This window comes from Anser brachyrhynchus, assembly GCF_964034855.1.
Source record: "Anser brachyrhynchus genome assembly, chromosome: 13".
In the NCBI taxonomy this organism is placed as follows: Eukaryota; Metazoa; Chordata; class Aves; order Anseriformes; family Anatidae; genus Anser; species Anser brachyrhynchus.
In genome coordinates, this window is record NC_137708.1 from 19,334,498 (window position 1) to 19,362,060 (window position 27,563).

The window sequence follows — 27,563 nt, forward strand, 5'->3', positions numbered from 1 at the left end:
AAGGACCAGGAGGACTTATTTGGTTCACAAATTTGTGGGTATCAAAGCAGGAAGAGACACCAGAGTAACCTAGGCTGACATTCCCACAAGCAAATATGTTTTCCCACAGCCCGGACTAAAGGATATCTTTTAAAAAGCTACCTCATCTGACCTTCAAGATGCCAAACAATGATGAGAGAAAACCCTTTCCTTGTAGTTTGTTCCAGTGGTCTATTGAGTCAATTACATTTTATTTTATCTAAATTTAACCTCTAAATTTTCTCTTCTCTGTGACTTTTAGTATATTAAACAGGTCCACCATAATAAATATCAAGCACATACAGGGATCACATCACCTCTTACCTTCTCCTCTGTAATCTGTGGGTTGAGCTCCCTTGCAGCCATTTATAAGGATTGTTTACTGGTGTCTGAATAATATTATGTTTTCCCCTTCAAATTCTCTCCAGCTATTTCCATCTCGCTCTTGGAATGCTGAGCCCAGAGCTGGTATCCACTACTCTGTTGGTCACAGTTTCACTAATACCGACTTGCACTTTCCTACTCAACCCTTCTATGTAACCGACAATATTGTTGTTTTCTGCTTCTCACCGTGTTGCTTTAAGAATTCATCTTCAGGCAACTGAAATGGCAACACTAAGACATTCCTGGGACACTGATTAGGGAGATGTGCTCCCATCATATAATCTGTGTTCTTTTCTGTTTGGTACTTGCCTGTGTTAAATTACAAAAGAAGAAACCCATCGTTGTGAGCATTTTTGCCCCTGTACCTTTTTTTCTGGCCTCTTGTTTGTCCTTCCTTATCTTTTTCAGCTAGCATGCCCTCAGCACTGAGCATCTCTTTGTTGTTTTGGCCACCGAAGCTGCAGAGCTGGCTGTGACAGAATAGCTGGGTGCTGAAGGTGACTGCATTGCCATTGAGCTCCTATTCTCTTGCCTGTGTACATAATATAGTGTCTTCTTCTTAACACAACAACAAAAATAATAATAAAAAACCTCACAGGGGCATCCAGGAATTGTATACAGAGTTAGGAATGGTATTTACCACACCGTACTCTCTCTGATAGCCATCAAATGTACAATTTCAACTGGCTCATAACTCCAAAGTGTCCAATTAACAGCCCAGCCCCACGCTGATTTACAAAACCCCGCAGAGGCCGCAAAGGTTGGATGCCTGCGAGAGACAGCCCCAGCCCGGGGCGAACAGCCCTGTTCTCTCCCCCAGTGCCCGAGCCCTGTTTACAGACGGAGCTCGCACTGCACTTACTCAGCAAAACGCTCGCATGCCTCTGCGGCATTCCCACAGCAGGCAGAAAGCCCCGTGCCCCCGAATAGCCGTGACACGGTCTGCATGTTCCAGCTGCTCCTGACAGCTCCCAGCCCGCTCCCCGCTGCAGACGGCGCATTTCGCCCTCTGTCCCTTCACGAGGACAAATTCAGCCACGTCGCAGGGGACGGTTCAGCCCCTTCTCTTCTTTTGTAGCCTGTCCTCACCACACAAATATATTATTCTATCAGTGGCCCCATTAGTCCTCACGGCTGAGGGAGGACATACAGGAGGAAAGATGATGATTTCTTTTCAGGAATCTAAGCCTTTTATTTTTTTTCCTAATTGCATTATGTGCAGAGGCTAAGAAAAGCCGACTTCCTTTCTGATATATAATAATAAATAATGCTCAGCCTGTGTGAGAGAGGCTCTCCTGGCACGTCCGTCCTGAGCCCAGAGAACCTCAGAGCGAGGGGAAAACCGAGATAGGAGAATTGAAGTGGGACACAGCCTGCCTCTGTCGTTGGCGTTGTTCAATAAAAGCCTTACTGATGGTTACAGGAACCCTACCTAACTTACAGTGTGGTTTGTGAGAGACTTTCATGAAGATGGCAAAACACTGGGGAAAAATGAAATGCTCCTGTGTGTAGTTATGAGAGGGTACTGCGGCAAGGAGACCAAATTTCAGGCAGCTCAGACCTCTGAACCCTGTGCGTAAGAGGATGCCCTGTGTAATGAGTGTAAGTGCCGGGAAGGAAGAACGATTTGGTGGCAGCTGTGTGCTTGAGACTGCTGCAGAAAAGGAAGGCTGATGGCAGGATGAGGAAGAAAGACGGCCAGGCAGGCAGGGAAGCACCACAGCAAAGCATGGGGGGCAGAAACAGATCCTCTGTGGGCTACAATCAATGAAGCACAGCTACTCCAGCTCCTTAAGCAGAACTGGTCTTCCACAGTGAGTGGATGCTAGCAAATAAAAATAGGTGAAAAGGTTGGCAGCAAAAGGACTTCCACAGAAGAAAAAGGCAATGAAGTGGTAGCTTTTGGCTTACGCAATGCAGCTGCCATGCTTGCAAGGCTGGTGGAGGCAGTACTTGTGCAGCATCCTTCCACACGTTTCCTGTACTTAAAGGAAATCCTGGTGCATACTAAAACCTCTGAGCAAGAACTGTTACATTTACAAACACCCTGCCATCAGCTTAGGGATGACAAAGTAAAAGCAAACCCCAGAAACAACCTTTCACTTAAGATAATTTATTTGGGGCATAGAATCTATGAAGAAACAATTTCAAGCAGCTTTAAAGAGAGTTCAAGCCTATACTGCACTGAACTGCTTTCTGGATACTCACAAATATTCAAAATGTTGTGAGATACTGTCTGTCTCTGCTCTAGGCAGGTTATTTATAGGTTTTCAATATTGCAAAACCACTGCACAGGTTAGGAGAGAAAGGGAAGCAATTGCACTGAACAGCAAAGTACTACTCAGATTTATTTCAGCTGTAAAAATCTTTTTTTTTTTGACACCTTTTGCTTTGACCTAAAAAACACTTTTAAAGTGTCTTTCACAGGGCAGAAAACACAGTGGTACTGTTGCTTACTAGAGCCTGGTTTATGGCAGCTTAAGTGGACACATTCTACCTCGTGACAGTGGGCAGCTGTAGAGATTTGCTAAGCTGAGCTGAGTATTCCTCCCTGTTGGGCTGGATTTTCAGACCTTGTACAGACTCACTGCTTAGCTGCAGGAACACCAGCAGTGGTGCCAGGGCTGGGGAGCGCAGAGGGGGGAGAGGGGGGCACAGCACAGGGGAAGGAGCCACCACACTGAATTTCAGAGTGCAAAGAGCTAAAGGTATGCTTATAGTCAATTAAGGTATCTGCAAGAAGTTGCTGATGGGGCTTGGTAAATTTTTTACACATTCTAATGTGACCGCACAAACATTGCTTGTCATGGCCAGGAGGAGATGACAGTCTTCTCCCTTTACAAATGGATAAAAATGCCCCCAAAAGTGGATATCAAGTGATAAAAGGGTTTAGCAAAAAAACTGTGTGGTTGGGAAGTTCAGGCATGTTTGAAGCCTTTGCAATATCACAGTAAAGCTTTAGTTGCTAAAACCTGGAACTAAAAATTCAATATTGCATACAAGGTGGGAAAAAGCAATGGGTATTTGTACAGCTACCATCAGTCCTTTGAACCAGATATAGAGGATGTGTTAGCTATTTTATCCTATTTTTCAATGCTGAATGATGTATTTGCGAATCAGCTGTTGCGGACAGGCCTCGCACAGCATTTGTGGTCTGAACTCATAGCTCGTACATTCGAGCTAGAAATGACTAGCGTCGTTGATGGGGATTTTAGGCTACAGTGCTCCATGGAGTGTCTCTTTGTGGTGCACATGGGAGCCAACAGACCCCAAATCCGAGGAGAGGGCCCCCAGCCCTTTCTAACAACAACCTGCAGTGCTGGGTTCACCCAATACTGCTGCATTGGCGCAACGCAGCGCTGGGAATGACTAAACAGCAGCAGGTGCAGGATGCATTACAAATCGGACTTGCATAATCCTGTTCCTGTTCTTGATCAGACCAGCTTTAAGACTGGGCAGCTTCCCACGAAATGCTGCACCGGCCGCCCTGTCACCTGGCACCAGTGCTCTGCAGCCACCACTCGAGGCCACGCAGCGTGTCATTGCCACCTAGTGACATTGCGCAGGGTGCTGCCGCTTGCTCTAAGTACAATCGTCCCTTACAGAGCTTCACATCAGAGAAGACAGAAATCACAACCAATATTTCCAGCAGTTTTTATTATTTAAGCTTCTATTATTGAGAGAACTAAGATTTCACTGCTGATAGCAGATAACTACTCATGCTGTGCATACACATATTTCATATTTCGCATGGTTCAGTTTTTAAAAGTTACCCCAAACCAATGTATCTGTGTTAGAAAAACGAAGACCATCACGGTTAGTCTCTTATTCACCACGGTAAGACAAATAGTCCCTGTTTGGGAGAGGCTGAGTTGCCACAGTACAAGAGCTCAGAAGTCTTGCAGTCTTATCTGGATAGGACTTAAAATGCCTCCGGATCTGCATGTCATCAACTCTTTCTATATTTCAGCAGTGTCCAAAATGTAAAAATGGACAACAGTGAGCCTAAGGATACGCAATCGCTCTTCCTGTTTCTGACAAGAAAACATAGTTCTTGTCATACAATATGTTGAGTGCCATCTTTCTGGGTTGGACAGAGGAGGCCTTCTTCATTGCTAAGAAACCTCTGTGTGGAGGGGACTGTGCATTCAGGACAATATTTCTATTTGTGTTTGCAGACTGTAAAATAAGGGGGGATAAAGCTGGAAAAGCAAAGAACTAATAGCCACATCTACAGCTTTACATGACTACTAAATCCCAGCCTCCCAACCACAGAAAGAAAAAAAAAAGGAGAAATTCTGTGAAATTTTGCAAATATATTAGAAAAGATATCATGTAAGAAGAAAGAATAGATAAATACAAAAATCACTTGTGTACATTTTAAATAATTAATCAGATTATCACTTGAAAATACTGTTGTATGACTAAGTGATTTTTCAAACAATGGCCTGTGGACCCTCAGGAGTACACAACATAACCTATGAGAAGTAACCAGGCACATCTACGCAAAGTGCCAAATGCAAATGTCAAGCACACAAGCAAAAAAATATCCAAAGGGGATCTTTCATGAAAGCAGCACCGTGACTGTTTTGTACAGCACATAATATTCCTGTGAATTGCAAGTAAAAAGCAAGCTGTGAGAAACACTTGAGAGTGTTTTGTATAAACAGAAGCTACAAGCATTTGAAACTGCAGTAGGAAAGCCAGATATTAAAAAACAGTTAGTAGGCTATTTTCCGTAAAGTCTAAGAACTAATGCATCAGAGACTGGAATTTTCCCACCTTAAAGACCTTTTGCATCGCTGATGTTAAGCTTCATTTTCTAGAGAGCCCTGCTTGGAAAAGCTATTTGGATTACTCTCTAAAAACCAGTCATGTCACTCGTCTCAATTGTGCTAAGAAAAATGTACTTCCCAAAGCCTTTGTAAATGAATCAGATGGAAGGGCTACTGCAGGTGCTGTGGGCCTTGTCCTGTTGCAAACTATGCAACAGGGGCAGATGGCAATAGGGTGCTAAGTAATTTGGAAGAGCACTGTTTTGCAGATGTCTCACAACAGGGAAAATGAGAGTTTGGGGCTTAAATTTTGTATGTGGAACCATCACTTAGATGAGACGCTCCATTTCAGAATAATCAGGCGGTCATAGGATCAGTTCAGAACTGCAGAGCAATGCTTCACAAATTGCACCTTTGATTGGAATCAAGGTATATATAGAAGAGACGTCTCTGAGGTCTGTCTAAACGCAGTGCATGAGCCACACAGCCCGTTTGTTCAGCTCAGTTGTTGATTTATGCAGGAAGATCTTGATGAGCTGCTGGGCTTGTTATTAGGAGAAAACAATTATGCCTCACTCTGCCTACAGGGCTGGGGTTTGATCCTTCTGTGGACAAAAAGCTTGCAGTATTGCCTTTGTGAGTAGTCATTGGGTAAAACACCCAATTTGAAGCTTTCATTTTTTTCTGTGTGGCGTCCCAAGGGCTGTTTTGGGTTTCCTTCAGCAGCACGAACAAAATTGCAGCTCAGCAGCTGGCAATCCGGACACACTGCGTGAGGAGCCATCCGGAGCTGCTCCATTAGTGCCATTTCCACCATCAGACACACACACTGCTGAACGAGGCAGGCCTTCAGGAAACATAAATCTTTTTTCTCCCTACAAGCTACACCTGCTATAGGGCCCGCGCTTTAGGACACACATTAGCCCTGAAGGCATGAAGAGGCGGCTCTCCTCCTGGGGCACGGCCTGGGCCACCCCTTATCACACACCTGCCGCCTCCACAGGGCTCCAGCACCAAGGAAGAGCCTCAGACAGAAGCACTGAGACCTGCACGGGGGACACCGCCGCTGCCAGCCCGCGGACCCCGATCCGGGCCCGGGGACCCCCGGCAGGCCCCTGCCCCTCTCACGGAAGCCTCGCGAGGCCTGCGCGGGGCGGAGCCGCCGCGTTTTGGGGGCGGAGGGGCCGCGCACAAAATGGATCCCGGCCCCGGTAGCCCCGGAGTGCCTACGGCCACCCGCTCGGACGGCGAGGTGCCCTCCACCTCCGCTGCGCAGGAGCCCGGCTCCGAGGAGGTACCGCTGCGGGGTCGGGGGCAGCCCCGGGCGGGTGTGGGGCGGCGGCCGGGCTGCTCCCCTCGGTGCCGCTCCTCGGGTTGAGCCCCTCGGCAGGGCGAGGGCGGCCGCCGGCCTCCTCCCGGTCCCGTTTTATTTTTACTTTCTGGGGAAGGGTCGCGGCAGGACCCCCGGTGAGGTGCCGGGGGTCGTGGTCGGGTGTCCTTGGAAGCGGAGCGGGGCTCGGCCCGAGGGATGGATGCTGCGGGCACTGCCTTATGGGCAGTGGTCGTGTGCCCTGCCTGCCGCAGAAACCTGCGGGAAGTGCTGGTGTTACGGGGTCAGGGCCGAAATTCCAGCTAGTGGAAGTCACCTTCTGCCCCAAAGGGATGCCAAATCCTGTGTTTTGTTACCTTGGTGCGGGAAGGGTTGTGGAATATGCTGTAGCAATGTTAAGGGGAGGAAAAAGTTTAAGGGTTTCTGTACGAGCCTGCAGCTTATTCTGCAAGATTTTATCTTAACTGATACAAAAAGAGTATTAAATGTTCAGAGGTTCTCTATAAATCAATTGAAAGCAGTTAATGGTTTAGAATATTACCAACGTTGTGCTACTGTGCCATGGTGATCATCATGTTTCTTAAGGGAAAGTGTTGGTGAGTGCTCGTTGAGTTCTTACTTTGACCATGGAATTTCACTTCAGCTGGGCCACAGGTCCGCTGGGTACTACACAGTTAGGAACCTGCATGATAATAATGTTAATATGCAGCCTGTTGAGCTCCTGGCCCCTTTCACTGCTTTACATCGCTGCTGGGAGCTGGTAGCTCCGCTTAGGCTGGTTGGCAGAGGTTTCAAGGTGAAGTATTTTGGATCCTTGAAGCAGCTGAGGTCTGTTATTTTGGAAGCTGTTGCATGGTCCTGTTTATTGTGAGGATTTAAATGGCACCATTTCTCAGGGGGCTCATATCTAGGGTTTCATCTGTCATGGAAGACTTTTCTGCGGTAGAAGCAGGCTGTTACCAGCCAGCTCCACGAACAAAATGAGTTAAAAGCAAGAGTCCTCTTTTGCTGCTTTAATTGTTTGCAGCGAGGATTTTGCTAGTCTTCCTATTTCCTGTTAAACAGGCCCTTTAAGCGATGAAGATGCGTTCTGCAGTTGTTAGGGTAAAACTCCTATAAACTTAATGAAATATTTTGTGATTCTGGGTTATGTTAGGTACGTGATATTGTTGGTAGTAAAAGAGGTGGTATTATTAATACCAGAATTTAATAATTGGTAAGGTCTAGGTTTAATAACTCAGAATATTACCCAGAAGCAAGTTCAGAGATGATGCTCGTTCCGACTATGTGTCCAGCTCCACCAGCACAGAGTAACTTTTGAATGAAGAATAGCATTTTAATTAAAGTACAATATGCTTTTCCCTTCTGAACTCTCAGAAGAGAAAGGATGCATGTGTCTTACATTGTCTCTTCATCAGTTTTTGGTAGTCTCCTTCTATTTGTGTGTTTTTCCCTAATATTTTGGGGCCATCAGTGTTCCACAGCTCCACTGCAGTGAGGGGAGCAGGGACACAAATGTGTTTTATACCGAGAGTCAAGGTGTAGGACCTGAAGCCTTGTAGCTGCAGTAACTTTTAATGTCAGTTTGTTTACTTATTTAACTCAAGAAATGTGTTATTCACAAATACACAAATCAAGTGTGTTCAGTGTGCCACTGTGAAGTTTTCTTCTGGGGAAATGTAACAGCAGAACCCCTGTTAGAGCCAGCTGCCCTGGAGACTTAGCAAGATAAGTTACTTGAGCAACTCATTGCAGCCAGAAGGGATTTGTAGCACACAGAACTGTTCTGCTTTGTCTCGGAGGCATGGCTGTTGCATTTAGTTATCTATATGATTGAAGAAGTTGTGAGTGACTTGCTGTAGGAAGTCTTGGATGCTGTCTGCTTTTGACATAATCATTTGGCCTTGTAAAACTGAACTGGGGCTCTTAGAAAATCATTAAATTGTCAAACAGCTTCGTTATGCGCTTAGTGCTGTTCATCTTTGCTGAGACTTAGGTCTTCGGGCCAAAACTTAAAAGGTATTTTAGAGCTTTAGAAAGCATCCCTCCTATTTGTATCCTTCTGTCTTACGTTAAAGAGTAAGTTGGCATATATATTTATCAGTAATGGTTCTGGAATTGAAGTAGAACGCTGCTTTACAAGTTGTTATGTGTTTAGTACTGTTTTGGTCTGTTTTTGCTACCTGACCCTGTATAGTTTAGGTTATTTCGTTTTGTTTTGTTTATAGTGGGCTGATGCTTAAGGTGCCTGCCAGCCTCTGACTCTGCTTTTATGCAGGCATGCACTTGGCCTGTTCCTTTCAGATTGTTAAATATGTTTCAAAAACACTTTTTATCTTTTAGTGCATTTCGAAAATGGAAGTATTTAATAATTTTTACTTGAAGATGTGTAAAAAGGCATACTACAAGACTGAATTGGGTGGTGGTGGTGGGGAAAGCAACTGCACAAAACATTTTTTCCTATGATACTTTTTTTAGAAATGATATTCTGCCAGCGTTATGACTTTTGCTAGCTTTTTTTTTTGTAAAACAAGCAGTAGTTGAATTTGTAGAAACATGCTTTGAGTTTTTCAGCTGAGAATAACTTCTCTATGAAAAACTAAGCTTGGCCCTTCTTTAGTACTTTCCTTCAATTCTTCCACCTTGGATCCTATTTCCAGAAATAAACATGAGAATGAGACTCGCCTTCTATTTACATTTTTATCTGGTCATTCTTCAGTTACATCATAGATAACTGGTTCTCTTTTGGGTGAAGTAGTGTGACTAATGCGGTCACTCCCTGTTGAAATATCAGATTTTTAAAAGGAAATGATTTCTGCTTTCTTAAATAAAGATACTGATATTTATGAGTGTTTACAATTTGAATTTCAGAAAAATGATCCTCCATTTCAACTCAAACCTCCTCCAAAGGCGGCTAGGCCTGAAAAAGAAATTGATCCAGAATATGAAGAGAAGATGGTAAGTGTTTTCACAACAAAGTATACTGCAGCTTTTCTAACACTTCTTTGCTTGAATTAGGTCAATAAAGTTGCAAGTAACAAAAAATTACTGTAGGCAGGGTGTGTCAGAAAAGGAAAACAAATGGATGTGTCGGGCTTATGGGGTAAGGTTTTGGTAGCAGGGGTGTTGCAGGGATGGCCTTTGGGAGGAGTCCAGAAGCTGCCCCCTCTTAAAGAAGAGCTGGCTCCGAAAAGCACCTGCTGCTGGCCAGAGCTGAGACCATGGGTGATGCTGGTGGTGCCTCTGAGAGCAGGTTGAAGAGGGGGGGGGGCGGAGGGAAACGGCTGTACAACAGCAGCTGGGAGAGAGGGGTGAGACAGTGTGAGAGAACCAGCCCTGCAGATGCTAAGGAGGAGGGCAGGAGGTGCTCCAGGTGTTGGAGCAGAGGTTCACCTGCAGCCCATGGTGGAGCAGGCTGTCCCCTTGCAGCCCATGGGTCCCACGGCGGAGCAGATCTCCATGCTGCAGCGGGGGGCCCTGTGGTACAGACCCATATGGAGGCATTCCTGAAGAGCTGCTGCCGGTGGGCAGTCCACACAGGATCAGTTTGTGAAGGATGGCATCCTTTGGGAAGGTCCCCATGTGGAGAAGTGAAGAGAAGCGTCGGGGTCTGACTACAAACCTCATTTCTCTGCACTGCCTGGGAGAGGAATTAGAAGAGGGTGGAAGGAGGGAAGATGTTTTTAGGCTGCTTTTTGTTTTCACTGCTCTAGTCTGTTATCAATTGTCAATAAACTGTATTATTCTTCCTTATGCTGAGTTTATTTTACATGTGATGGTAATTGATGAGTGATCTCCCTGCCTTTATCTCTGTGGTAGTTCTCACAAGTATTTTTGTCTGTGTTGATTTCTGGAGTTGGAGGTTGTGTTTTTTGTACTCACTAGGTGCCAGTGTTTTTTTTCCCCACCAAGGATTTGATCACTTCCTTTTTTTCTTAGGTAGATTTAATATTGAGACCCTCCTGTGGTAAGGAGTTTCTAGTCAACTGCACTTCACACTTGACACCACTGTTTTGTTTTGAATATCTGACAGTTCTTTGACCTCACAAGGCATGTCAGAGGATTCCTTAAGTTCTCTAAATGAAAGAAGTACTGAAGCTGCCAGTTTCTTGTCGTATAAAAATACAAAGGGTTTAAATATTGACATTCCTCATAATATATGATTCATAGCAATGCAAAAGAGGATCTATCCATGACCAAAATTTAGGGAGCTTATAGTGCTGGAGAAGAGAGAAGACCTCTCCTATATTACATAGAGGAAGAAACCAGGTGGACACTGCAAGCTTTGTTCTTGAGTGACACATGTATGAAGTTCTTGGATAAAGCTGGGAATTGGTGTCCTGCTGCATCTAAAAAGATCTAGCATTAAATGGATGCCTAAGAATTCCCACAGAATTTGTGGGATCCAGGGAAGAGTGTGACTATCACAAATTGATACCAACTGAATTAATAATTATTTCTTCTAGACAGAAGACACAAGTAAACTTGTTTCAGAATGAGCTGGATGATGTTTATTTGGTCATAAGTCATCCACTTTTAAAATAAATGCATTGTAAATACATTGCCCTCATGTGGCAAGATGTTGCATTGCATGCATGTTCATTTTTAATGCCTTTTTCTTTGATTGGTGTTACAGCTGTTAGAGCGCTTACATTTGTAAGTTACCCACAGAAAAGCTTTGCTCACACTTTTCTAAAAAGGTTATGGTACAAAACTAGCTTCACTTCTGTAGTTTACGGCAAGATAGATAAATGAGATCACATGAAAATTGCTTTAAATGGTAGTGTTACATGATGCTTAGAAATGGCATAGAAAGACTGATAGCAATTATGTTCTATCTGGTAGCATTTGCCTTTTACCCTATTTTTCTTTGAAAATCAAGTTTTTTATATAGAGAGGGTGACGTGTTTTGGTATGTTGATATAAATGTGTGCATATGCCTTGTCACAAATGTAATAAGTAATAAAGAATCACTAAGGTTGGAAGAGACCTTCACAATCATCTCGTCCAGCCGTCCCCCTACTACCACTGTCACCCACTAAACCATGTCCCTAACCTTTCCTTGAACACCCTCAGGGATAGTGATGCCACCAACTCCCTGTGCAACCTGGTCCAACACCTGACCACTCTTTTTGAGGAGAAATGTCTCCTCATTTCCAACCTGAACCTCCCCGGTGCAACTTGAGGCCGTTCCCTCTACTCCTATCACAGTTATCTGCAAGAAGAGGCCCATCCCCAGCTTCCCACACCTTCCTTTCAGGGAGTTGTAGAGAGCAATGAGGTCTCCCCTCAGCCTCCTCTTCTCCAGACTAAACACCCCTAGTCCCCTCAGCTGTTCCTCACAGGACTTGTGTTCCAGGCCCTTCACCAGCTTTGTAGCCCTTCTCTGGACACACTTCAGGGCCTTGATGTCCTTCTTGTAGTGAGGGGCCCAAAGCTGAGCCCAGCACTCGAGGTGTGGCCTCACCAGAGCAGAGTACGGGGGGGACGATGACCTGCCTGGTCCTGCTGGATACACTATTCCTGATACAAAGCAGGATGCTGTTGGCCTTGGCCACCTGGGCACACTGCTGGCGCATGTTCAGGCAAGCATCAACCAGATCCTTTTGAAATCTGACAGCAAAAGTCATGAACTTCAGTGCAAGCAGTGTTGAGCTTGTGCATCCCTGTTACTTTAGTCATACTTCCAAAAGCAGAGCTACCACAATGTTGTCTTGGATTTAGTCGTGATAACCTTGAAGCTGATGGAAGTTTTGTCACTGACATGAGCAAGGCTCGGATTTCGTCTTCTACCGCAAGTCAGAACTGTACTTTTTAAATATCTTCTGTGCAGAATCCTTTAAAACATGCCCTCACAATTACTCGTGTGCCCTGCAGGCTTAAGGAATACATGAGTAAACTCTTTTTGAGTTGTTTTTACTAATTTTGGGGTTTTGAGTGGGGATGGGTTGGTGAGAGGAGGGTATCAGCTCTTGATTATCTTCCAGATTGCTCTGGTTTTCATGAAGGGTCTTTCGAACTACCGGAATTCACATCGGGGTGCTCTAAAGCAATTCATGCTAAGCTGAAATCTGAAGCAGCTCAAGAGCTATTTCATGATGCTTGTAGCCTTCTTAATTGGCTAAGAGTAAGCAGGTGGTCTTGTCGGTCTTTGCTCATATAACTTGCCTTCATGAGTGTCTCAATTCTGTTTCTTAATAAAAATACATTTTTAAATTAAATCATTGATTTTTCTTTTTTTCATATTTCTTCCCACTTCGGAAACCAGAAAGCGGATAGAGCAAAAAGATTTGAGTTCCTCCTGAAGCAGACAGAACTCTTTGCACATTTTATCCAGCCTGCGGCACAAAAATCACCAACATCTCCTTTGAAAGTCAAGCTGGGACGGCCACGGATAAAGAAAGATGAAAAGCAGTGTTTGATTTCAGCTGGGGAGTATGTCTTATTCTTATTTCTGACTTGCTATACTTTCAAGCTAGTTATTCACTTTAATACACATATTTAATAGCATAGAGATTGTGCTTTGAGTCTAGAACTTTTCCTATAATGGTGTATCATAATTCCATTAAAAATGGGTTGATATATGTATACTGGTTCATATAGGTTAGTATGAGCTTGGATCAAGAGGGCACTTCTAAAATAAAATCCTTGTTTATTGCCGTTTACCGTATTCCGGTCTATATTGTGGAGTGGTTTTGGATGGCATGAATTGAATTTATTTTGCATGACAGTAAACCAGAAGATGCGCTCCAGAAATGCACCTGATATGCTCCAGCTGCTAGTGGACATGTCAGTGGGACCAGAGTGGAATTAAATCAAGTTAAAATAACAAAACATACGAGTAATGTGGATGTTGGATCCTCAGCATGAATTGCCTCACTGCACAAGTCCTTCTACATTAGTCACTAATCCAGACACACCCTGCAAGTAGTGTTTGTGAGGAGTCTTGTCATAGCTAACACCAAATTTCTGGAATGTTAACCAAATGATGTTTTCTGCCTTATCAATTGTTAAAAAAATATTTTGGGGATCAAATGTGTGAATCTTCTGAATGGTATACTTACCAGGTAGTTGATTCTAAGGCCAGTTCTGATGTGGGTGTTGTATTTCCGTGTTGCTTATTAAAAAGTGCCTCAGAGAACTCGTGGTACTTGTTAGAGTATGGCTATGACTATGGAGGAGAGAGATTCACATCAGCCTTTCAGTTAAAGCTGGAATGAGCCAGGAGGAACAGTGAATTAGAAGGATGTGACTTTAGTCAAAGGTCAGGGTGCTAGAACATACAGGCACATTGTAGGTAAATTACTTGGTTTTCTTATAAGTTCTTACTTAGTTTTAAAAGTTTGAAATTTTCATCTACACACATCTTGTGTTCTTCAGCTATCGTCACAGGCGCACAGAACAAGAAGAAGATGAAGAGCTGTTGTCAGAAAGTCGGAAAACATCTAATGTGTGCATCCGATTTGAGGAGTCTCCTTCGTGTAAGTGTTCTACTGATGGCTTGCTGATTGCTTTGATGTAGTTAAAAGCTGATGAGCAGAACACAATTAAAATTTTATACTCAGAATTTGTATTTTTCTACTTAGAGGAATCTTACATTTACAGATGTGAAAGGAGGAACACTAAGAGATTATCAGGTTAGAGGTTTGAACTGGATGATCTCACTGTATGAAAATGGTGTTAATGGCATTCTGGCAGATGAAATGGTAAGCAGCAATCTTTTTTTTTTTTTTTTTGTAACTTAACCATCGTTTTCTGACACTCATTTTAGTGACATGGTTTAATGGTGGACTTGGCAAAGCTAGGTTAAAGGTTGGATTAGATCTGAGAGGTCTTCTTCAGCTGAAATGATTCTGATTTGTATATCCTTCAGTTGCCCAAGTACTTAACAGTGAATGTAAATTATGGCATTTGTGCATTAAATTAATCTCTTTATAGTAAAAAGTAGATGAAAAGGTAGAATTATTCAAGTAATTACTGCCCCAGTGGTGTCAATGGTAATTTAGAGTCCGTGTATATTTCAAATACATGGAAATGTATAATTGCCGTTTCTTTTTTTGTATATGTGGTTAATGCTCAAATGTAACAGAGGTGTGCAAATGTCTTTCTTCAGCACTGCCGAGAAGGGTGAATGTGTGCAAGATTGATGTCCAAGATTTTGATGCTTTTGATAAATATCATAATGTCTTTTCTTTGCATCTGGAGTTCAATTTAATACATCTTAAAAGTATTTTTTAAATTATTTGGTAAAAAATAAAGTAATTTTGAATAGTTAAACAAGATATGTATATAACATGGATATTAACATTCAGTAGTAGTAGTTATTCTGAGCAAAATTCAAACATTAAACTACCTATAGTAGTGACTGTATATGCAGTAGTATGGATCGTTTTACAACAGGTAGATTTTCACATTTGGGACTGTAATATAATGAAAGATACTGTGTTGCAAACTCTTGTGTGTATTTTGCTGTATACTGCTCTAGTGGCAGAATGATATACTAAGAAAATTGTTTGAAACTATTTCTGTATGTCATTTTGTTTTAGAAAGTTTCTTTTCCCCCTCTTTGTCTGTGTAGGGTCTTGGTAAGACTCTGCAAACAATAGCATTATTAGGCTATCTGAAGCATTACCGAAACATTCCTGGGCCACACATGGTCCTGGTTCCAAAATCAACTTTGCACAATTGGATGAATGAATTTAAACGCTGGGTACCATCATTACGTGCTGTTTGCCTTATTGGAGACAAAGATGCCAGAGTAAGTGTTGTACATTGAAATGAAGTATATGTTATTTGTCAGAAAGTAGCATTTGGGGACATGGAACTCTCAGTAAACCACTTCCTTAATTACCGTTTTTTTCCAGTGATCTTTAACTATATTAGCATTGAAAATGCAAAATGTTAGACTTGTAACTATGAGGACAAAATGCAAATCAGTGAGTGAAATGATAGATTGGAATCAAGGTGCAGCTGTCTGTTACTCACCTGTTCTGTTGTCTTCCTCTTTGATTTTTGCACCTTTTTTTTATTTCTTCTGTATTTGCATTGTCACAGCATTTATTAATTTTCCTTTATTGTCCTTACCTTGCTGCCTCTTTCTTCACTTTTTTTTTAGTTGACTGTACTTACATGTAATGTCCATGCTTTGCCTTTTAACTAGGATTCTATCACAGAGTTTTCATCTTTCATAGTCAAGGCTTTGAGTTAGATATAGGGTGGTTTGTTACTTAGGGGGGGGAATGACCTGGAGGTTCCTGTGAATTCTGTGGTACCCTCATACAGATTGCATGGTTGCCTGTTTCTGAGAGGAACTGCTGGGCATGCCAATGACTTGGACAGTTTCTTCCAGTGCTGCAATGTCAGATTTGACAAGAACACTCTCTTCCAGATTGCTTTAATTTGGAATCTGATAATACTTGTACCACAGTAGTGTTTGTTGCTAGTTCCATAGGATGAAATTAAGATTGTGGTGAAGGGAAGCATGTACCTTCACTTTATACTTTCCATGCTTTCAGCAGAGTCTTACGTTGGTATTGTCAAAACTTTTCATTTCTTTTTTTTTTTTTTTTTTTTTTTTTTTTTTTACTTTAGCCACCACAGAGACAGTTTCTCTCTGAGCTTATAGTTGCAATAGCAAGTCAGTGCAGAGTGCTGTAGAGAACTCCCTTATTAGGTGGTTCTTCAAGGCAACACGCTTTGCATCAGTCCTTTTAGTTAGGGTCATCTATGCATCCTACTAAAAACATTATTGGAGAGCAGCATGTTGTGACTTTTTCATATGAAGGATATTGTATACCTATCAATAAATGGGACAGAGGAGACTGATTTTTAGGAAAGAGAGGAGGTAGGAGTGGGCTAGGTGGGCTGCTTCAAAACACTTTGTTGTGGATTGTGTGTCTTTGGGCTGGATAGTGTAGATGTTTTTTTCATTATTGGTAGTTTTTACTGTGTTTAAATTACAGAAGAAAATACTGGAGAGTAAATATTGAACTTCAAATAGAAGAATTTGTGTTTTTTTTTGGTGTCTGTGCCTAAAGTGCAAAGGATTGAAAGCTTTTGTTACAGTAATTTTTGGTTATGCAAAAGATTTTTCAGACTTCCTTTGTGTGCTAACTTAGTACTTTGTTAATGTTGGCAGAGGTAGGTTTTACTGAATTTCAAATATATTGTATATATTTATAAATGTTATTAATTCAATTGCTCTGCTGTAGGCTGCCTTTATCCGTGATGTTATGATGCCTGGTGAATGGGATGTTTGTGTTACATCATATGAAATGGTAATTAAAGAGAAGTCAGTCTTCAAAAAATTTAACTGGAGGTACCTGGTAATTGATGAAGCCCACAGAATAAAGAATGAGAAGTCTAAGGTAAAATTAGAATTATTTGATCCTTAAGATATTTTGACACAAGATTCCACCTGATTTTTGTAAACTTCAAATGTTAAGTGTGGTATATTAACTATAAGCAGTAAGCTGTTAGGCTGTGAATATGACTTTCTTGTAGCTCACTGTCTATAAATTCAGTTCATATGGTTTCAGGTTTCAGAAACAGATGAAAATTGATTATACTCAAATATGTGATGATAACTATTTTTTGTATTCCTAGCTGTCAGAGATTGTCCGTGAGTTCAAGACAACGAACCGATTGCTGCTTACTGGAACACCTTTACAGAATAACCTCCATGAGCTGTGGGCATTGCTCAATTTCCTTTTACCTGATGTCTTTAATTCTGCAGATGTAAGTAGAGGTTTGGAAATAAAATTTTGTTATTTTCATTCTTAGGCTGGTTTCTGCAGGAGAGAATGACCAGCCTAGTAAGAGACGTAAGATGTGAAAGACCTGGCTTCAGTTGAAGCTCTGTGGCTTGCTGAAATATAGACTGTTTTTTGCACTATATAGTTAAAACAATACATTGTGTTAGTGCAGTGCTAGTGATAACAAACCTAATACTTTGCATAGTTCTAGAATTATGCAAAGTGAAGCAAAATTTGGGAAGGCAGTTTAGAGGGAAGAATATGGAGCATCCAAATAGGCGTAAGCCTTTTTTCATTTAGAATTTGAGTCATCTTTCTCTTCTTTTACTGTTAATGCTCCCTTGTATGCATGCATTACTTCTGTGTTTTTTTGCTGTCATGTTTTCTATCACATTTACTTAAGGTTTTGTTTTCTCTCTTACTCTTGCCCATCATTAAACAAGCAGTAAGGATAAGAGCTTGAGTATTCCTCTGGTGAGCATAGATAACGTTGGAAGTGGAGAATAGTAATAATATTTTGTCAGTGGAGTTGTTTGGATGACTTAAATGTTATAATGTGCTGGGTAGCTGGCACAGAATTGTGGCCTGATTTTCCTTAACTCACAGAAGTCATTTTTCTCAAGATTTATTTTGCTCTCGGAGCAAAAAAGTCAGTATGTCTGTTAAAAAGGCAAACAATAAACTGTTCATACTTGTGCTGTTTCTTCCCACAGGATTTTGACTCATGGTTTGATACTAAAAATTGTCTTGGTGATCAGAAGCTTGTAGAAAGACTTCATGCTGTAAGTAATTAAAGCCTTAATCAAGTGTTGTCATTAGCATACACAGTAACAAAGAAGAACTGAGTATTTACATATTTATCTAAGTTCAAGTTGAAGATATGAACGTGGACTGACTTACAGAAATGCCCAGCTGAATTTTTATGAATGAAATACCATAACTTATTTTTTTCAGTCACTATTTTCTGTAATGTTACTGTTTGAAGCAGACAGTCTGCACATAAAACACAAAGAGGATTTTGAGACCTTTTGAAAACTATTTATTATCCTGATTGTTATCTTGATACATCTTTCAGGCTAGCCTGAAAAGGCACGTGTTTATCTTTGTTTTGCTGTGCACAAGATAATAGGGTAATAAAATAAATCATAAGGAAGTCCAGTGTATATTGCTTATCTTTGAAGTGGTGTATTTTGTATATGCTTCTAGTGGTAATAAAACAGACTGTAGAGGGAAATAGATTTTATGAGCTCATGGGTTTGGTCCTTGCTCAGTACAGCAACTGGGATGAGTATGACAATTTTAATGTAACGTTACACACTTCAAGTGTGAACTTGGCAGCTTAGTAGTGGACAACTTAATTTTTCAGACTGTAGCACAATTGTTCTGAGGGAGTCACTATGAGAGCAATAGATATTGGTTAGTTTTGGATAAATGTCACAAAAATTAATCTATTCTTTTATTTGAGGCAATCAGTTTCAAATAAATGTATATTTGAAAAAACTCAATTTTTGTAGGTTTTAAAGCCATTCTTATTACGTCGCATAAAAGCAGAAGTAGAAAAGAGTTTGCCTCCAAAGAAGGAAGTAAAAATTTATCTTGGACTCAGCAAAATGCAGAGGGAATGGTGAGTTATTCACATTAAAGTAAGATTCTTTTCTGATGAAGAACAGTACAGCTCTTCATACTGATATTTTTGCAGTTGCATATTAAAACAGTCAGATGGAGAAGCCTATTTATAGCTGTTTTGGGGGCATTTTAAGGGTGCACGAGTTGCAAAGAGCTCAGGAACTGTAATAAAAAGGGATGGAAGGAATAAAGCAGAATCTTCTTTTCCTCTCAAATTTATTTGAAAGAATGTATGCCTAATAAGTTTCATTTTTTGATCCAAATATATACGTGCCAGTAGAAGTCTCAAGGTTGAAATTAATGTGGCCTCAGGAGCCACATACCGAGAATAAAAGTGAGGAAAGAAGTGCGCGTTTTTTTTTTTTAATTCAGTCTATTTCTTTATGCAGATCTCAGGTCAATGTAGTGGCTTCAGTAGAATCAGTGATATCTTAATTGACTTCATAGTCCTAAAAAAAATTTAAAAAAATGGTAAGAAAACATAGTAAGTAACAGATCACTATCACTCAAAGACAAATTGCCGTTTATGTTAGGTATGGATTTATAAATCCTTGTCAGTCAGATATTTTCTTCAAGTTTTATAGATAATGAACCATTTTATTATATGAACAAAACCAACTCCCACTTCCAGTAATTAGTAATCAGGATTTGCAGGGTTTCATTTATGTCTTAAGTATAAAATGAAAACAGTTATTCAAAATTGCCTGTAAAACTTCAGGTATACAAGGATCTTGATGAAAGATATTGATATCCTAAATTCAGCTGGGAAAATGGATAAGATGCGTCTGCTGAATATTCTGATGCAGTTGCGGAAGTGCTGTAATCATCCTTACCTATTTGATGGTGCTGAACCTGGCCCTCCTTACACCACTGACACACATCTCATCACTAACAGTGGTAAAATGTTAGTTCTGGATAAACTGCTAGCAAAACTCAGAGAGCAAGGTGAGTAGTGCTTATAAACAACGCTCTGAATAGTCATCATAAGTAAAATTGCATTGTAAAACTTGAATGATTCATTCTTGTCTTTCCTCCAATGAGAGCATTCGTTACTTTCAATGAGGTTTTTGTTGAAATTCTATTTTCAGTAGATATTAACACATAGAGGAAAGGAGGTCTTACAGGAATGGTGAGGAAGACTAGTGATACGATGCAGTAGAAAGGAAGGAAAAAGTCTCTACCTGCTGTATTGAAGAGCATTTCTGATGAGAGTATTAGTTTGTGTACGCCAGTTGTCAGCTACTTATCTTACTATGTTTTCACATGTTCTGTTTCTTCAGCTGCATATTTCTTATGTATAAATTATCAAACAATGGGCCTTGAGGAGAAGTTAAATCAATACCAGAAAAGTAACTTCAAAAGAAAGACTTAAGTTAGCATAGTACAGAATATTGCACGTGAGTTCTTACTGATGTTCAGTAGTAAGCTCTATACTGAGTAATGTAAAAATGTAAAATCAACAACAAAACCTTCTGTGTTGTTCTGTCAGGTTCCAGAGTTCTGCTTTTTAGCCAGATGACTCGTTTATTGGATATCTTGGAAGACTATTGTATGTGGCGTGGATATGAGTACTGCCGACTTGATGGACAGACACCACACGAAGAAAGAGAGGTAGGAAAGATGTGTAAATAAGAAATGTCTGTTTTAAGCATTCAATTAAGAAGCTGTTATTTACAGATGATTATAATTCCTTAAAATATGTTATCATTCCTTAAAAGAAATCATGTTAAAAACAAAAAGAGTTACAATTTAAAAAGGCAACTGAGTCTGTATACTTTTTCTAACCGTAAGTTCATAATAAAGTAGATTTCTTGTGTTCCTTAACTAAGTGAACAACTTCATATTTTGTTAACTCGGAGTAGGTTTGCACAAGTGAAAATATCCACATTCTCCGTTAAAGATTTTTTGCACTGAAAATTAAATTTCCAAGAAGTTTCACTGAAATGCAATTAACATATTGGAAACAGCTCTAATGTATTAATGACGCATGTCTTTTAGGAAGCAATAGACACATTTAATGCTCCCAACAGCAGTAAATTCATTTTCATGCTGAGTACCAGAGCTGGAGGTCTAGGAATTAATTTGGCAACTGCTGATGTGGTGATTCTCTATGACTCAGATTGGAACCCTCAAGTAGATCTGCAAGCCATGGTGAGTTAATTTTCTAATACATGGTGGTAATTAGTTATGATTGTTCAATTTTGTATAAGTATTTCCAGAACCTGCATTTTTGTTGGTTTTTGTCTTCATTACCAACAAACTAAGGAGTCAAATAATGAATAATACTTTGGCTATTTCCAAAATAGTAGAGAATTAAAAGCATGCAGCATTATATTCAGCCCTTTTGGAAGGCTTATGCTTTTGCAAACCACCTTGTTTCTGCATAAATGTGCCAGCAAATAAGGTCAAAACTATGAAAAGAAACCCTTATATTCTCTTTCTGACTGCTAGTTAATTTCTAAAATCAATGTCTGTAATTCTGGAATTAAAAAAATCTCATGAGCCTTTTTGCATGTTTGGGGGGTTATTGGTTCTGTTTTCTAATGTTCTGAAATGAATCAAGTATTTACTGTGAATATCTCTGCCTTCTTTTGAGATGCAGACTGATTACCAATAGTAGACTAAATTCCTGGAAACTGACCAGGGTGATTTGTGAGCTTTAGGTTTTTCAGGAAGCTACTGAATATGATGCAGGAGAGTAAAAGATTTAACAACTGTTCTTTAAAGGACACTCAGTTTTGGTGCCAGCAGTCTGAAGGACGATTATTCTTTTTCTTTTCTGAGGACAAATTTTTATTTAAGCTCTCTGGAGAGAAGAGCCACAAGTTTTGATAGGAACAAATAAAGTATGTTTGGCCTAACTTCATTTGCTGTGCACTAGACCTGTACAATGTGAGCTGCATACTGATGCTTTAATATAGCTAATTTGGGACAGCTCTGTTATTGAAGCTGTAGCTACATGACTTTGCACATGGAATTAATACTATCAATCTAGGGATGTCAAAGGACAATACTTTTGCCACGTGAACTGAATGTAGTGCAGGTCTGTCTGCATATGCAGTTGTATCTCCACCTCCTATGTGCAGTTCAGACAGGCATTCAGTTTTCTGCATTTATGATGAGGTAGATGTGTTTATTGCAATAGAATGACCCCGACTTAAAAAGTGTAATAGCCACTTATAAGTAGATAACTCTTGTATACTGTTGTGTAAGGAAGGAGCCAAGGAATTTATGCTAGCTTCAGTCTGATGTTTCTGCTTATATAGCAAACTGCATATTGCTTGTATTTGCTGCTGAACACTCATTGATTTATGTTTGTTAGGATCGTGCGCATCGTATTGGTCAAAAGAAACCAGTACGGGTGTTCCGACTAATCACTGATAATACTGTTGAAGAGAGGATTGTAGAAAGAGCTGAAATAAAACTGAGACTGGACTCTATAGTAATACAACAAGGTATCAACTGCTCTATATGTTTTTCTGCAACAGAATTGTTCAGTCCCTTTAAATTATGGGTTAAATAACTGTACAAGCATACAGTATGAGAGAAAACAGGCCTTGTGTATAATAATAGTACACTAAATCAACTTAAATTATAATGTATAAGTTATTCAGTTGTTCAGCTTAATTTTTGAAGGAGTTGTTATCCTGAGTGATGTGGGCTTAGATTCAAAGTAAGACTCTAAATGAAGAAAGTGCTACTGAAGTAGGTATTACTTGTTCTTGTGACAGTGAAAAAGAGGAGAAAAAAGATATCTTCCATGAAAGATAATTATGTAGGAGTGTTTTTTACTACATCTGAATTGTCTGAACATTAAAACTGCTTTGTGTGGCTTTGTTTAGAAGCTCTGGGAAGAATAGTTTGTCAAAACCTGAAGTTATCTGCCTAAGTTTGTGCAGGTTCTGAGCCATATGACTTTATTTTTTTTCTTTTTTCTGAGAGTGGTCTACTTAGTGGATAATAGTCAAAATTGTGATGGTCTATGAAGACGAGACAGGATTGGTGGAATTTTGGGACAGAAATTAGAGTTCTGGGGAAAATGAAAGTATTCAGAAATGCATTGAGATCAGTAAAGTGAGAGTTAAAAAATCTTCAATACTTCTAATTATTATAATATCTTGTCACTTTTCATCTTGAAGTAGGATTTTAATCTTAAGTCCAGCTGACTTTGCAAGAATAAGATCTTAAATATAAATTTGGATTATCTTCATGTGAAACAAATTCTTTGTTACGTCTTGTACCATAGTCATTTTTTGTATTTACCTTGAAGTTCCCAGTTTGTTTATTTTCAGTTCAAGTGAAATGTAATTTGTTCCTGTAGTTCTTTTTTGCTTGCTTGTTCTGCTGGTGGACTCAAAAAATCCACTGTTTGCGTGTTCATACTGGAAGTTTTGTATTACAACTTTCAACATATTTCTTCTGATTCTAGGAAGGCTCATAGACCAACAGTCTAACAAACTGGCAAAAGACGAAATGCTGCAGATGATCCGGCACGGAGCTACCCATGTTTTTGCATCTAAGGACAGTGAGCTGACAGAAGAAGACATAACCACTATCTTAGAAAGAGGTGAAAAGAAGGTTAGAGAGCAGTTCTGTATAGAATTTGTGATGTGTCAAACATTAAACATAGATATGCAAAATACATTTTATAGAAGAAGACAAGAACACTTTAATTATTATGTAAATCTGTTTTATATGCCCACATATTACTTTACTATTCATAAATATTTCAAACCTTATGAAAGCCTGGAAGGAGTAGTGAGTTGTAATTACTTTCACTAGTTCAAACTAAGTGCATTGTATCTTAAGTATTGTTTATTTCATGAACTCTTAGAAACATGTAAATTTTATGCCAACAATTCTAATAGGCACGAAATCTTTATGGAATTTTATTAGGGAATTGGTAGCTGTGGAAAAAAATGAAGTGCTGGGCACAAATTTCATTTAAATCTAAAAGTTATATAGTTGTAGGGCTACATCGCAGCATTAATAAACTTAGTATAACGGGAAGCCTTAGTTTGTTCAAAATTGGAAAGCACAGTGGGCAAATCCTGCTTAATAAGAAAAATGTAAGTAAAATTTTAAAGTAGAAAAATACATGAAATATGTTTAATGATGAAAGCTGTTTTTTTGCAGAAAACATAGAACAGCTTGAGTAAGCCTAAAAATGTTGTCTCTTATTTCAGACAGCTGAAATGAACGAACGATTGCAGAAAATGGGGGAAAGCTCTTTAAGAAACTTCACTATGGACACAGAGATGAGCTTATACAACTTCGAAGGTGAAGATTATAGAGAAAAACAGAAGGTAATTTTTTTAAAGACAAGTATTGGAGATGTTAGAGGTGTAAGCATACAGGCTATGCTAGCAATGTTATAGCTGTAAAGGTTATGGTAGTGAAGTAGGACCTGAAGAATTCACTTAGCTCTGCACAACCATTGGGATTGTTAATTTGTGTTAAACGAGCTTTCAGGCCCCCCCTGTTTTTTTAATGGGAAAATCTGATAAAATCACTCAAATTTTATCCTTCCTGCAGCAAAAATACTACTCTGCATCCTACTATACTGCTGCAGCTGGTATTGTTTTACTGCCGTGTAACAAAAGAAAAACCAGTCCTGTTTAGAATTTTGTGTGTGGGATTTTTCCTGCAGTGAAGGTTTTAGTCGCAAGCATCCATGTGAAGAGTTTTGTGCAATTACTTAGCTAAATGTAGAAAGGTCATCCAAATGAAGAAGTATTACTCATGGTCCCACGATGTTACTTCTGTCTCTTTACATTAGATATGGGACATAAGATTTCCTTAAGGTTTTATCTGGAATTAATTATATGAACTCTTTACATGTTAACTACAGGATGCACTTCTAATCCAGGTTCCTTACCAATTTTGAAGAAACACTTAGAAAAATTAAATATTTCTTGAGAATAGAATGGGTGTGTATATAAATATATACGTAAATAAGAACTGTTCATCTTGATAAGCTGCCTTTTTGTAAGGATTTTAGTATAGCATTGCCTTGAAATATGCTTTAAGTTTAATTGAAGTCCTTTTGTAAGAGAATTCACTCCAGTCTAATGTTTTTTTTAACAATGTTGTAGTGTCTGTAGAGCTTATGAATATCACAATAAATTTGTATCATTGTATCATCATAGATAATAGAATGTAAAGCCCAAGTCCCTAGACCTTCAATGGTATTTGAGCAGATGGAAGCATAACTTCACTCAGGTGACTGAAGTCTGTAGATTACTGTAAAGGTGTCTAGTCATGCCACTGCAAAACAACAGTCTTCCTTTAGTGGTGTATTATTTTTAATGTGCTTAAATACATGTTATAATTAGCTATAACTTCTGGCTTATTTTTGAGCTCTGATGTATTATCTGTGCTGTTGAGCACAAGCACCAGACTTAGCGAGAAAAAACACTTGTTTGGCAGCGCCACACTAGTAATTATTTTGTGACTTGAGAAAAGTATACAGTTACTTTAATACATTGTTCTTCAATTCTGTGTGTAGCTGAGCATGATGGAATGGATAGAGCCTCCAAAACGAGAGCGCAAAGCCAATTATGCAGTTGATGCTTATTTCAGAGAAGCCCTACGTGTTAGTGAACCAAAAGTCCCAAAGGTAGGATGTTGGCAACAATGGTCTTTATGTTGTGTTTTTGCTCTTCTGCTCTCCCATGTTGCATCCCTTGCTCTCACCCTATTCTGGTAATAGAATTAATGTACTTGTAAAGTAATACGCTGTCAATACTGCTGATTTATGGCAGTTTAAATGCACGGAAGTCAAACTTACATTACGTTAATATACCCATGTATTTTTGAAGGCTCCACGACCTCCAAAACAGCCAAATATTCAGGATTTCCAATTTTTTCCACCACGATTATTTGAACTTCTGGAAAAAGAAATTCTATATTACCGTAAGACTATAGGATATAAGGTAATTTTTTTTTTCCCCTTCAAATAAGTGAAATGTATTTGTATTCCTCTTTGCAGATTTGCTTCAAGCTTGAAAATAGCTAAATACAATCAATGAGTCTACGTGAAATAATATATCATTTTGGTCTTGTCTTGTTCCAAATTGAAGGAAAATGGCTTAAAACCTCTGTTCTCTTTCTTATTTTCCACTGTGAAACAGAAAAAGCTGTCTGTAATTTCTTCCTTCATTAAAAACTAATCTGTGTAGCTTTGTGTGTCTTGTGGAGGGTTCCTAACAACAAAATCGAGTGTAAAAAGTGAAGATGCTTTTGATGCTTTGTGTACTTTTCCTCAAAAAAAATACATAATCTAAGGTGAGAACCATTTTTGACTAATATAAGATGACCTTATATTAGTGACTTAATGACAATATTTAATCCATCACCTTATCTTGAAGGATAATGTTTTGCAATTTTGCAATACTTTTGTATAAAAATATTTGGGTAATTTTTTAAAGATATTTTTGTTATGGTTTCATTTCTTTAGAGTAGCCCAGGGTTGGGATGCTTTTTGTTTTGTTTTGTTCTGTGACAACAAATGTTTAGTAGGTGTGGGCTATGTCATTCCTGTGAAATTTAACATGTGCTTCTAGATTGTAAAGCAAGGTCCATGGAAAAGTGTCTTTAACATTGCAGCACTATTGCTTACTGATACCTCTGATCTTAGGTACCCAGGAACCCTGACCTTCCGAATGCAGCCCAGGTACAAAAAGAAGAACAAAAGAAGATAGATGATTCTATGCCTCTGACTCCTGAAGAAACTGAAGAGAAAGAAAAGCTACTAACACAGGTAAAATAATAGGTCAGGTGTTTCACTGTGTATTTTTTACTAGCATGGAATGTAAATGTGTAGTACTAAAGATGGTATGTATGCACAGGAAAGCTACATCAATGTTATAGAGATGTAAGCACACAAGATGTAATGATTTTGACTTGTTTTTTGGTTGAGACCCCTTTCCTGTCCTTGAGTAAGTTTGTCTTAGTCAGCTACTGTTCTTTGAATGTCTGCAATGTTTCCAAGCTAGACTTGTATAGTGAATCCACTACCCAGCAATGCATGTAGAAATCTAGTCAGTGGCTTTCTTGTATGTGCATTTGTCTTCTGAGTTTATCAGACAAGACTGAAATCAGAGAAGGCAAGCCTCCATCACCATATGGTTTTTACACAGCTGTATAAGGCGGCATGTCACATCCATTAATTCTGCCCCAGTTTGGTTCGGCATGTTCCTTTTCTGCTGGGACTGTCTCCATGTCACTGGCTAGTTTATTGACTTCTTGGGACTGTTATCCTGCTGTCTAGGCTCATTAAAAACTAATTGTTCAGGAGAAAGGTGTGTCTTGAAGTGCTGAGACTTTCTGGATTCAGGAATTTTTCTCAAGAAAGCGGGCTAGTGTTCCTAGCCCTGCAAGGTCCCAATTTGACTATTAACCTCACCTGTTTATAGCAGAGGACATACTTCAGCTTTTGTTGGTATGCATGTCTGTTGATGTCTGAAAATAAATATGCATGTCTGTTGATGTCTAGAAATAAATATTTGTGTATGTTGAACTTGTAAAGATGCAATCTAATTGAGAAGTCATCTTACTCAGCTGGAGAACTGGCAAAGTTCCTTGTAGATGTGACTTTTGTTGTTTTTTCTTGATGTTTTCTCCTTTCACTGTCTTTAAAATGTAGTGCCATGTTCTTGGGTCATGTTTCCATGC

General features: G+C 39.6%; 1 protein-coding gene across 2 annotated transcripts in view; it reads left to right on the top strand.

Moving 5' to 3' along the window:
- The first annotated feature begins 5,978 nt into the window (after positions 1–5,978).
- The window catches only part of SMARCA1 (SNF2 related chromatin remodeling ATPase 1), a 29,934-nt gene continuing 8,349 nt past the window's right edge, over positions 5,979–27,563 (top strand). Inside the window, exons 1-19 of one of the 2 annotated variants that reach the window (XM_080553308.1) lie at positions 5,979–6,471; positions 9,379–9,465; positions 12,776–12,942; positions 13,888–13,988; positions 14,113–14,213; positions 15,086–15,265; positions 16,719–16,874; positions 17,113–17,244; positions 17,975–18,043; positions 18,776–18,885; positions 19,606–19,832; positions 20,377–20,498; positions 20,886–21,038; positions 22,210–22,342; positions 23,317–23,465; positions 24,074–24,193; positions 25,396–25,506; positions 25,709–25,822; positions 26,527–26,649. In XM_080553308.1, the coding sequence (XP_080409434.1) occupies positions 6,373–6,471; positions 9,379–9,465; positions 12,776–12,942; positions 13,888–13,988; positions 14,113–14,213; positions 15,086–15,265; positions 16,719–16,874; positions 17,113–17,244; positions 17,975–18,043; positions 18,776–18,885; positions 19,606–19,832; positions 20,377–20,498; positions 20,886–21,038; positions 22,210–22,342; positions 23,317–23,465; positions 24,074–24,193; positions 25,396–25,506; positions 25,709–25,822; positions 26,527–26,649 (2,454 nt within the window). In that variant the 5' untranslated portion in view covers positions 5,979–6,372. Of the gene's footprint in view, positions 6,472–9,378; positions 9,466–12,775; positions 12,943–13,887; positions 13,989–14,093; positions 14,214–15,085; positions 15,266–16,718; positions 16,875–17,112; positions 17,245–17,974; positions 18,044–18,775; positions 18,886–19,605; positions 19,833–20,376; positions 20,499–20,885; positions 21,039–22,209; positions 22,343–23,316; positions 23,466–24,073; positions 24,194–25,395; positions 25,507–25,708; positions 25,823–26,526; positions 26,650–27,563 lie in introns of both variants that reach the window. The other variant, XM_080553309.1, reaches the window with a different exon arrangement.